The sequence below is a fragment of the Humulus lupulus genome, chromosome 7, assembly GCF_963169125.1.
Source record: "Humulus lupulus chromosome 7, drHumLupu1.1, whole genome shotgun sequence".
Classification (NCBI taxonomy): Eukaryota; Viridiplantae; Streptophyta; class Magnoliopsida; order Rosales; family Cannabaceae; genus Humulus; species Humulus lupulus.
Window position 1 is genome coordinate 20102110 of NC_084799.1, and position 11632 is coordinate 20113741.

General features: G+C 39.0%; 2 protein-coding genes across 2 annotated transcripts; both read left to right on the forward strand.

Moving 5' to 3' along the window:
* The first annotated feature begins 212 nt into the window (after positions 1 to 212).
* On the forward strand, positions 213 to 799 carry LOC133791462 (probable indole-3-pyruvate monooxygenase YUCCA9). The gene is made up of 2 exons (XM_062229390.1): positions 213 to 524; positions 659 to 799. The coding sequence occupies exons 1-2, from the start codon at positions 213 to 215 to the stop codon at positions 797 to 799; spliced, it is 453 nt and encodes a 150-aa protein (XP_062085374.1).
* A 2171-nt stretch (positions 800 to 2970) lies between these two features.
* Positions 2971 to 3723, forward strand: LOC133791464 (RING-H2 finger protein ATL11-like). The gene has a single exon (XM_062229391.1). The coding sequence runs from the start codon at positions 2971 to 2973 to the stop codon at positions 3721 to 3723; it is 753 nt and encodes a 250-aa protein (XP_062085375.1).
* The last annotated feature ends 7909 nt before the right edge of the window (positions 3724 to 11632 follow it).

Below are 11632 nucleotides of genomic sequence, written 5' to 3' on the forward strand. Positions count from 1 at the left end.
GCCATAGGATATGTTAGATTTTAGAATGAATGGTTGGATTTGAATTTGTTAATTGTATGATACAAAAATACACATATACCCTTAGGGACCCCCTTTAACCGAATACCGATTGCCATTTAGTTTGTTTTTAATTTGTTTAAGCAAACAAGAGAAATTTTTAATTACCCAGAGAAATTTTCAGAAAATCAACATTCGAACTCGTTGTTTTATTAATGGCATGGCTCCCACTCTGGCTCGTTGACAAGCTCATGTTGTTTTTGTCATGGTTGGTTCTCGGAAACATTGAAAAATATGGCCTAAAAAGACCTTCAACAGGACCATTAACGCTGAAAAACACAGAAGGAAAGACCCCAGTTTTAGATATTGGAACATTAGAGAAGATCAAATCCGGAGATATTACAGTCGTTGCTGGAATCAAGAGATTCACACGTAACCAAGTCGAACTCGTCGATGGCGAAACTCTCGACATTGACTCAGTCATTCTCGCCACTGGTTATCGCAGCAACGTTCCTTTATGGCTTCAGGTGAGAAAATGTTCTGAAAAAAAGTTACTCTGTTTTTAGTTTCAAAAATAGAGGAAAGCCCAAAAAAGCTTTCTTCGATCAGAGTCGTTTTTATTCATTTATATTGATCTTATTCTGGTTTTGCTATGAATCAGGAAGGTGAATTTTTGTCCAAAAATGGATTCCCCAAAGCCCCATTTCCACAAGGTTGGAAGGGAAATGCTGGTCTTTACGCAGTTGGGTTCACAAGGAGAGGGCTCTCTGGTGCTTCCTTCGATAATAATGGAATAAACTAAATCTTTATTCGTAAATTTTTTTGCATAATTCATAAACAATTACCATAAGTCCATTCATAATACTTAAAATAGAATTTCCTCTCCTCCGTCCTAGCTACGAACTACTAAAAATGGTCTATATATAATAGTTGTAATAATATCATAGTATTTTTCATCAAGATAATGGCATAGTATTTTTGGTCAAAAGTGTAACTCGGTTATATTTATTACTAGAAAAAATAAAAATATCAAGTATGTAAGTTGGTATTATGCTTGGTATGAGATACTAACCAAGTGTGTCACCAGCTTTAAAGTGATTTCCTTTAGGCCAGCGAGAAACATTAAAGGTCCAACCACGAGAATAGCTCAAGATATTGGCAAGGTCTGGAAACTTGAAACCAGACAACAGACCAAGCGAACCACTGCTTGTCACAGACGTTGCATATCTCAGATGGGAAGAAGAAGAAGAAGAAGAAGAAAAATCCCAAAAAATCAAAATCAAAAAATAATAATAACCCAATTCTCACTAATTGTTTAGTTGAGGTGTATAACAACTGAGGTGTATAACAACAACGTAAACAAATTTCTCTGGGTAATTAAAAACAGCTTTATTACATCTAGTGAGTACTGGTCTGGGCTAAGAAAAAAAAGGCATTTTCTAAACAAATTTCGTGTGATAGATCATACTCATCAATTGGATATTTTTTACTTTTTTACTTTCAGCTACAACATTAGTTTACTTTCAGCTACAATATTAATCTCATCAATTGTATGAGATTAAATGTTTAGTCTAATAGAAATATTTTAATCACACTTTTTTTAACGAATTAGTGACTCCTAATCGAGCAACCATATAAATATTATAACTTAAATATGGTACGTTTAGTGGTATTATCATTATTATACTCTAATTGTATTACACATCAGGAGATTATAAAATAACTTATGCAAAGGGAAAGTCTTACATACCAAATACCATATAATAGCCAAAATTCATTCTAAATTAACTATACAACCTAAAGCTACATAATCAATGGTAATTCATTCTTCTAACCATTAAACAAGTCAAACAAAACTGAGATATTCACTAAGGCAATTCATTTGTTACTCACAAAAAAACAAATAATAATTACTTTCGGTTTTTTTACTTTCAGCTATTATGTTATTACTAACCACTCTATTTAATATTACTTACTGACATCAAAATGTTACTTATATGCAGATGAGTTACTGGAAATTCATTACTTTTACATGCAACATTATTCCTGACTACTCCTTTAAAAATTACTAAGTGACTCTTAAATATTACTTTCCCAATTTCGTAAATATATTTGAACACAATACTAATTTTACCTTATTGCCCTCCACTGTAGACTTTTTTTACCTGCAAATTACTATTTTGCCCATACTTTTCAGACCATGATTCAATATTTTTTTACAACCCGTTTACATCACCGGCTCATCAAGTAAAATCATGTAATAATAAAAACATCAAATAATTCAATAGCTTAACACTTGGCAATTTTTTTGGGTCCCACTTGTTGGACTAAGTCCGATGAGCGACTTAAGAACTTGCCTTTGTTTATATATAGTTTTTATGAAAATGCCTTGGCAAGAGTAAAATTTACTTTTGTCGGTAAAAAATGATACTTTTACCGGCATAAAAAAAAACTACAAAATGTCAAACTAATATACTATTTCCATAAGTTTATTTAGTATTAAAATATTACGAAGGAAATATTGGAACTTCTTAGAACGACTTTGTAATATTTTAGACTTAAAAGACTATTCCATTATTGTGAGATTCTTGTAGCGTCTATTAAAAATAAAAATAAAATTAAGATTAAGAAATAAAATTACTTTTAAAAGAATAATAAAAATAATAAGAAATTTGCATGTCAACTAAAGTTGCCTCCAAGTTTTACTCGGAAGAGTAAGGTAACATTCCCCTCGGATCCCGTTGGTCCACGTGGCACTCCATATACGACTACTACTGCTGACGTCATTACCTCCACGACACATTCACATGCAATCCTCTTCTCTCTAATCTCTGGTTTCTTGATTATTATATCCTCATATATATAAACCACTTCGTTTATTTCTTTCTTTAAATATCTCTACGTTAGCCAGTACCACTTCCTCAGCTACTGTCAAAACCCAAATTTCCATCTCCAACTTAACAACCTTTCACCATGGCAAACTCCAATTTATGGTTCTCCAAACGAGAAGAAATTAACGCACTTCTTCTTGTGTTACTTCTCTTGTCGGCGGCGTTCGCATACATTGGAGCTCAGCCTCCAACAAATTCTCAAAATAACACGAATGGGAATGACTGGCTTTCATCACCGAAATCTGAATTCATGGCGTATATCTTTCTAGCCATTGTAGCCATCTTGATTTTGGTATTCTTATTCATCGCCATTCGAACGAGGTGCTGGCCCCGAGGCAGAGCTGGAGGACTCGATGCGGCAGTTCTTGAGACGTTCCCCACTCTTGCGTATTGGGTGGTGAAGAGGCTCAAGATTGGAAGAGGCGCGCTGATTTGCGCCGTGTGTTCGACTGAGTTCGAAGACGATGAAACGCTGCGTTTAATCCCCATTTGCGATCACGTTTTCCACACCAATTGTATTGATAAGTGGCTCAAGTCGAACGCCACTTGCCCCATTTGCCGAGCCAATCTCCTACCCAGACCCAACGAGTCCCTGCACCGACCCGAATTCCACACCGGGACAGACATCGGATCCCAAAACGACGCCGCTGCAGTTGAACCGGAGGTTGAAGAAAGAATCGAAGACGAACAAGATCCCGCTACGGAACCCGATGTTTCAAAGACTTTAAATCGTAACCGTACATGTGGATCTCGATCAAGAATTAATGACAGGCAGGTTTTCCCCGCGGTCTCACTCAACCGGTCACTCGTCGATCCAACTGGGCGAGAATACTGAGCCGGGCCGGTGAAACTCCTCATAGAACGTCTCCGATAGGTGGCCGAAAATGAAGGTGAAGAAGCCTCATTGCATCGAATTCATGGCCGGCGCCTACTGGTATACTTTCTTCTTGCAAGTGATTTTTTCTACGACGATCGAACAAATTTTTTATTACAATGTCTGTCTCTAGCTTATTCTTTTTAATGAAATCTAGGGCTTCAAAGGCTAATGTATAGATTCACATACGAACTTTGATGCTTAAGCTAATCTTGATTTCATTATATATAAACATATAATACGGACGTTTCAGTAGTTATTAACTTCAACGAAAATATTACAAGATTTTGCGGAAACGGATTTCACCTTCTTTGAGCTGATCTTTTTACATTTTCTTTACCATGTAATAAGCAACGGTACATGCATGCAATGAGCACTAACTAATAAAGTAATTAGTAGAGGAAATATAATTTTTTTTATGATATATATCAATGTGCAAAAGTCTTGTATACCCTTTCAAAAAAAAAAAGAATAGACTTGAAAATTATTTTATAATAAATTAATATTTCGACAAATAAATAACTCAACAATTATCTTCAAAAATAGACTAGTGTAATCAATTTTTTTTAATAGCTATGTAATCAAAATTATTTATAAGGCTAATTTAAAAAAAAATTACTTTTTAGCAAATTATTATTGATAATTAGGAAAAAAAACATAGACTTTATATTAATTTAGAAAATATCCAAAAATATATAGGGTTAATGCCATTTGTATTATAAGCACATTTATACACGGAATAATAAAAGTTCTTTTATATGCTTGTCAAGCAATGTTCATTATCCTATGATCTGTCTAGTTAAATAATTATACTAATAAATTAGAGTAAATTATATTTTATATGAGTTTTTTTAATAAAATTTGCAAAAAAATGGCTTTTTTTAAAAAAAAAAAAAAGTTATTCTATGGCTATTTTTTTTTTAAGAATTTTTAATTTTATGGATTTAGTTTCCCATATTTATTTTTGTATAAAAGTTGTTTTGTGTCATAATTTTACTCTTAATCAAATTTCTACTATTTAGTTAGTTAATAATTGTGTTTCTTATACTTTCTTTCTTTTTTAATAAGTTTTTCTATATAAATTAGAAAAAATATAATTCTCATATTTTTGAATAGCATATAAAACATATTTATGAAAAATCCCCTAATAATTATCCTGAAATATCCTACATTTCTCGTTAAATCGTCCAATCCTATAATACGAATGTCCAGTTCACATTAGCCAATATAATATCAATAATAGACAACTTTTAAATTTTTGTGATAAATAAACTACAACCTATGATTTCTAATCTCCTAAATATTTTCAGAGAAAAAGATTGTTGACGCCGTTTTTCGTCAACAATGAAAGGAGAGCACGTAAACAATAACTAATAATGACCAATTAAAATATAACAACACAAACGCACGATTTTTACGTGGTTCAGCAGTTAAATCTGCATAGTCCACGAGTCTCTGTTATTAAACTCAAGATTATCTCTGAAAATTCTTAAGCATGAATTCTTCAGAGTTTTCTCTCAAAGTTCAGAATTTCGGTCCATTACAATGGTGCATGACCTCTCTATTTATAGAGAAGGCTGCAGAATACTATCCCACATATTTTGGGTAGTTACTCTTTTTGTGTAAATAAAATAAATGGCTTTAAATGCCTATAATCAGATATAAAAGGAAACGTCCCCTGAAGACCAAGGGGCGTATAACTAACCAAATAATATCCCATGATATTATGGGATTTACAACAATAAAAGCAGACTGCGTCCCTTGAGGATAACACTTATAGATATTCAAAATCTTGTATCTCCAAGACCTTAGCCTCCTAGGTTTCTCATCAGCTTTCGAGCTAATGACATCTCCCGAGGTCACATGGCCTTCGAGATCGTACACGCGTCAGGCTCGGAACTCCTGATCCGAGGTCATCCCTGAGGACAGATGCGTCTAGGAGCTGCCTTTCGAGATCGTAAATATTTCGAGGTCACCACAATCGAGGCCGTCTCAGTTTTGCAGGTTTGATATTTAATCCTGGAGCATACTTCAAACTGTACGAGTTCATTTGCTGCGAATCCAGCTTTCGAGGTCATATTTAACATGGCTTGAAAACTGGGTACAACATCTTGCCCCCTCAAAAGTATTTGTTCGACTCCTAAGAGAAGGAAACTTTTGAACTACTTTTCTCGGGAACCATACCGTCATACACTCTTTGAAAATGGACACGCGTTAGCCAGGTATTGCTCATTTTTGGTACTTGAGTACCTTGGGAACATGCCCACGATCATCCGTCTGCCACCTTTTCGGCGCCATCTTGTCATTGACCCCTGACCGTTGGATTTCACAAGGATTTCGTTCAACGCTGCGGATTAATCCCCTTTTTCCACCTATATATGTGAGACCCCATTCATCATCTTCTTCTTTATTTTCGTTCACCAGGAGCAAGAAAAGAGAAAAAACGAAACCAGAGACCTTCCTATAAAGCTTCTATCCCGTGCATGTTTTCTCGGCCAAAGAAACAAAGAAACCTTGGTTTGTTCGAGTCTGTAAGTTCTTATTTGTAACCTCTCCTTCAGTCAACGATCTCTCTGCAATCGCCATTATTGTGTAAGTATGCAATCTTTGTTTTCCATTTTGTTAGTTTTTGTTCATGCTGTTCTTCCTGTGTATGTGTATGTACTAGTTTACATCCTTAGCATAATATGATAGGAGGTTTCTATCCGATAGGCTCTTGGCTTTTTTTAGACTCCCAACACAGAATTTACATCACTGGTTCATATCCAGTTTTGATGTTTGAGCAAGATTCCTGTTTTCTGGGTTTTAAAATTTTAAGAGACGTTTCTTGTACACCAAGATTTCGGGTAAAAAACATTGGCCTTGACAAATGCACGAAACCCAAGGCTGCCTTTTCTGGTTAACCGCCACTCTTTTTTCCCTTGATTTTTGGGATTTTAAAAAAAAAATATCCACTCTCCTTCCTTTCTCGTGGAACGCACGTCCTGACTCTTTGATAAGGGCCTTAATATATAGCTTGTTTTGTTCCTAAACCCCGAGCTCGTAACTTCAAGCTCGCAACTCTTGCATGCATGGCCCTCACCATTTTTTCTTTCTCGCTAGATGTCACAGAATCTGGAAAGACGGTGGGGGTCGTTGCTGGCAATCCCTTACGAGCCAAAAACCCCGAGCCCAGAATCGCTGTTCGCCCGGAATCAACGTCGGATAAGGGAGTACGAGCTTGCGCACGAGCAGGAGGATATTCGAGCTCATTACCGCCGCCAGATAGACGAGGTCATAGAGGGGAAGAGGAGAGTTCTTCGGGAGGCCCTCTATCCAGAATCCAATTCAGGACCTAGGCCGATTCCCCTCGACCCTGCACTAAAGGTCACTGTCGCATACCATCCAGGAGAGCTCCAATTTTCACTAATGGGGGAACCTTCTTCCTCGCAGCCGAGGAGAGAAATGTTTGAGCTCGAGCACTATTGGAGCTCGGTTACCACAACTAGTCAGATAACTGAAATCCTGGCCTTCCACGGCCTCAGCCTGTCAGGCTCCTTGAAGTGTCGAGCTCCGGCCGACCATGAACGAAGCTGTTTCGCCCCTGGGGGCCATGACGCCAGGTTGAAGTACGCGGCGTGGAGCCAGGAACACATGAGGGCGAGAGCACTGTTGCCCTTGAAGTCTTTTTTCAAGGACTTCACGGATTTCGTTGGGTTGGCCCCGTTCCAACTCAACACCAATTCTTACAGGGTGCTGTCTGCCCTGAGGTCCTTATACCACGAGATGGGGTGGAAAGGACCTTCGCCTCAAGAGATTTTGTATCTCTTTTGTCTGAAAAGTAACCCCTCCCGAGCTCGGGGAGGGGATGGCTTTTATTATCTCTCGAGCTATCCCAAGGAGAAGAAGGTCTTTGAAGATCTTCCCAATCATCCGCCTGATTTCAAAAGGGCCTTCTTCTGGACAGACGGTCTGTCCCCGTCTCGACACTACTCGTTCAGGCGGATTCGTAAGTATTCTCGTTATCTTTATTTCTGTGCTCGAGATTTTAGCTCTTAGATCCGTACTTAGTAGAAATATGTCTTGTCTTTCAGCCAATTTTCAGCGTCCCACTCCTGACGAGACAATGAAGGAGCATAGAGAGACCCTGCTCCAACTCCCCCATGGCAGGAGCTCTCTCTTATACCTTTTACACGAGGATAGGCTCTGAAAGTACGGACTTTTGGGGGAGGGCCAGTCCACCTTTGATTGGTCCAATAAAAAATATGAACACTGGGAGCAGGTGCCCCTGCCCACAGGCGCCCTTCCTCCGAGGAGAGAAACGAGGCCACCAATTCCAGTTCGCCTAAGGAGTCCGCTGTCGGGGAATGAGGCTAATGATGAAGCCTCGAGCTCAGATTCAGATGAAGGTAAAGTCCTCCCTACCTCAAGAATGTGGTCCCCCACCCTACCAAAACATAAGCCCAATAGGTTAGTCTCATGCCCACAGGATAGATACCACTTCTACATCTCGAGTTGGATAGATGACTGTGTCCATAGGTTTGATAGTGAGCTCGGGAAATACGACACCATGTATACCACGGACGAGGTGTGGAACAGGATAGCTGTTCAGTACGGGTCCAACGATTATAGGGACCTTTCGAGGTTATCACCCACATATAGGGAAGGCACTCCCCCCGCCTCCTCTGAAGACAGGGGAATTTCATGGTCCCCAAGCTCGAGCTCGGGGGAGAGTTCCAGTTAGGTTTCTTCTATCATCACTTTATAAGTCTGTGACACTGAAACAACTTGTACGCTTCTCTTTTATTAACTCACTCTGTGTTGTGACTTGTGCAGGCAAGATGGACTCCGACCTCGACAACATCATCGAAAGTGGTGGCGCCAAGAGGAGCAAGCGTCCCAGAGCGGGGTCGCTGAAGACCGACCGGCCAGGCAAGGGCCCCAAGAGGTCCAAGAAAACCCCTCCTCCTGCCCCGCCGGTTTCGAGCTCCATCGCTGCGGCGACTTCCCAGGCCGGCGCTTCCACAACGGCGCCGTCCTCGCAGGTCGTCGCCTCTGCAGTGGCGCCGACTTCGCTGGTCGATTCCTCCGTTATGGTTGAGTCCCAACCTCCTGTGGTGGTTCAGTCATCCCTAGGTCCGCCTTCTAGAAGGCCTTCTGCTTCTCGAGCTCAGAAGCTATCAGTTTCCACCCACATGGATGCATATGTGGTCGACAACGCCGCTGGGTCCCATGGATCTACGCTGGTCTCGGATGTTATGTCCCGGATCGGCCAGAGCTTTGGCAGTCTCGAAGCTCCCCAATGTCAATGCTTGAACGATACCCAAGACTGCACTGTCCTCTATGAGAAGAGTATCGAGCTCGCTGCCGCGGTAAGTATCCTTCTATAGTCCTTCTTCTTGGTTATAATCACCCAGACTTGGTGTTAATGATGACTTTTTCTTTTTCAGTCTCTTGCCTTTACCGCCCAGCTCAATTATAAGTTGAACAACGAGATTCATTCGAGCAAGTCTCATGCTCAAGAGGCGAAGGATCTCCACCTCAAAGCGAGCGATGATCTGAAGGCAGCGAATGTGAAGCTTGAGGCAGGAGCCAAGGAACGTGAGGACATGGCCACCGAGCTCGGGAAGCTGAAAACTGAGCTCGAGGAGCATAAGAAGGAGATCACCCAGCTCTAGGAGACCAACAAGAAGCTTGAAGAGGAAAAGGCTGCCACCTTTGACATCATGGAGGATGAAAAAGCTCGTCTCCTTGCTGAGTACAAAGAGAAGAAGGATCAAGCGGTTGACTCGGCCATGTACCGAATGTGGGCCTACAATGAAGATCTGGACACCAGCTTCTTAGGTCCTCACGAGGCGACACTTCTTGACAGGTGGAATGCTCGGCTCGAGAAGGAAGAGGCTGCTCAGCTCGAGAAGGAAAAGGCTGCTCGGGAGGCCGTTTCGGAGGGAGCCCAGGAGGACAGCCATGCTATTCGTCCTGAGGAATCCGGTGCTGCTGATACTAAGAAGGCCAAGGAGACTCCTCTTCCTTAAATCTGATCTCGGGGAAACCATCTATTGGGGCTGCGTCCCCTTATTTTTGTAATTATTTTAATTTATGCCCACAGGGCTGATACAATTTCTTTAAATATTACTTATATATGCTTTACATTTCTTGGCTCGAAATATTTTGCACATTTTTTATGGATGAATCATTTATGTTTATTTATTCATACAAACATATTGTGGATTTAGGTTCGAAGCTCAATGCATTCATGCACAGTTTGTTCAAATTATCCACTTCCGACCTCGTTATTTTTCAAAGTCGGATATTACTTTAACCATGAACCCAAAAGTACTTATATGGTATGTAATGTGAATGATTTGGTTATATCTTTTTTGCTTAGTCACTTTTCCTCATCCTCGGCTTTCATTCCAAGGTTAAGAGTTCGAAACTATTTTTCTTTAAAACATTCCAGCCTCGATCTCGACTTATCTCGAAGTAGGTTTAGGTTCCTACTTATCGTCGATTAGTTTTTTGGCTGGTTTGTTCCAAACCTGTTGAGTTTGCACATTTGGTTAATTCCAAACGTTTTCTGTTTTTGATAATTCTGTTATGTCCGAACTATCTAAGCTCGCGCATCTGGTTATATCCAAATGCTTCATGTTTTTTATAACTCGGTTATGTCCAAACTATCTAAGCTCGCGCATCTGGTTATATCCAAATGCTTCATATATTTTTTATTTTTTAAGCTGATAGTACATATACCAATGATGCCCCCTTAATATCCTATGAGTGTGACCATAGGTTATTAAATTAAGAGAGATTGCAAAAATAAAAAATAAAAAGAGATAATATACTGAATGAAATAAATCTTTATTTGATGGTAATCAAAAGGCAAACAAACTAATACAAATAGAAACTCATGGTTATAGGCAACACTTTTCCTACACTACTGATAGTAAGGTCTAAGGTGTTCGCCATTCCATGCTCGTGGTACTAGGCTCCCGTCCAATCTCACAAGTTTGTACACACCAGGACGGATGATTGACTCTATCTGGTACGGTCCTTCCCAGTTCGGCCCGAGCACTCCAGCTGCTGGATCTCGAGTTGCCAAGAATACACGTCTCAACACCAGATCTCCCATTCCGAACTTTCGATCTCAAACCCTCTTGTTGAAATATCTGGTAGTTCGTTGCTGGTAGGCAGCATTTCTCAGCTGAGCCTCTTCTCTTTTTTCTTCAATCAAGTCTAGGGTTTCTTCGAGCTAAATGTGGTTTGAACTTTGATCGTAAATCTGAGTTCGGATCGTTGGGATTTCTACCTCAATAGGCAACATTGCCTCGCAGCCGTATGCTAGAGAGAACGGGGTATGTCCTGTTGAGGTTCGAGCTGTGGTCCTGTATTTGTATTTGATATTGGAGATTTTAGAAATATTAGGTGTATGTGTAGTATTTAATATGTGAACATGAAAGATTAGTGTATGGATTTTGATAATAATATGTAAACTTAAAATATTAGTCTCTAAAGTTGGTTAATAATATGTGAATTTGAAATATTAGTGTTTGAATATGTGTTTATGGTGTATGGTGAAAAGTTTAGTGTTATTAATATGTATATTGTGAAATGTTCTGGGAATTTTTTAGTGTTAATTACACGGTTTAAAATTTTGAGATTGGTTAGAATATAGTCATTATGCTGCCAAAATTTCAGTAGAGTGTGGAGAAATCATTATAACACTAATTGATAATTATACCCATTTAATTTTAGTTTATCATTATTAAAAAAAACGAAGAAATACGTTAAGAATTAAATTAAGCTTTAAAAATTTTAAAATGATGAATAAATTTGATTTATAATTGAAAAAGAAATTGAATTAAGTTAAGCTTTAATAAAAATAAAATATATA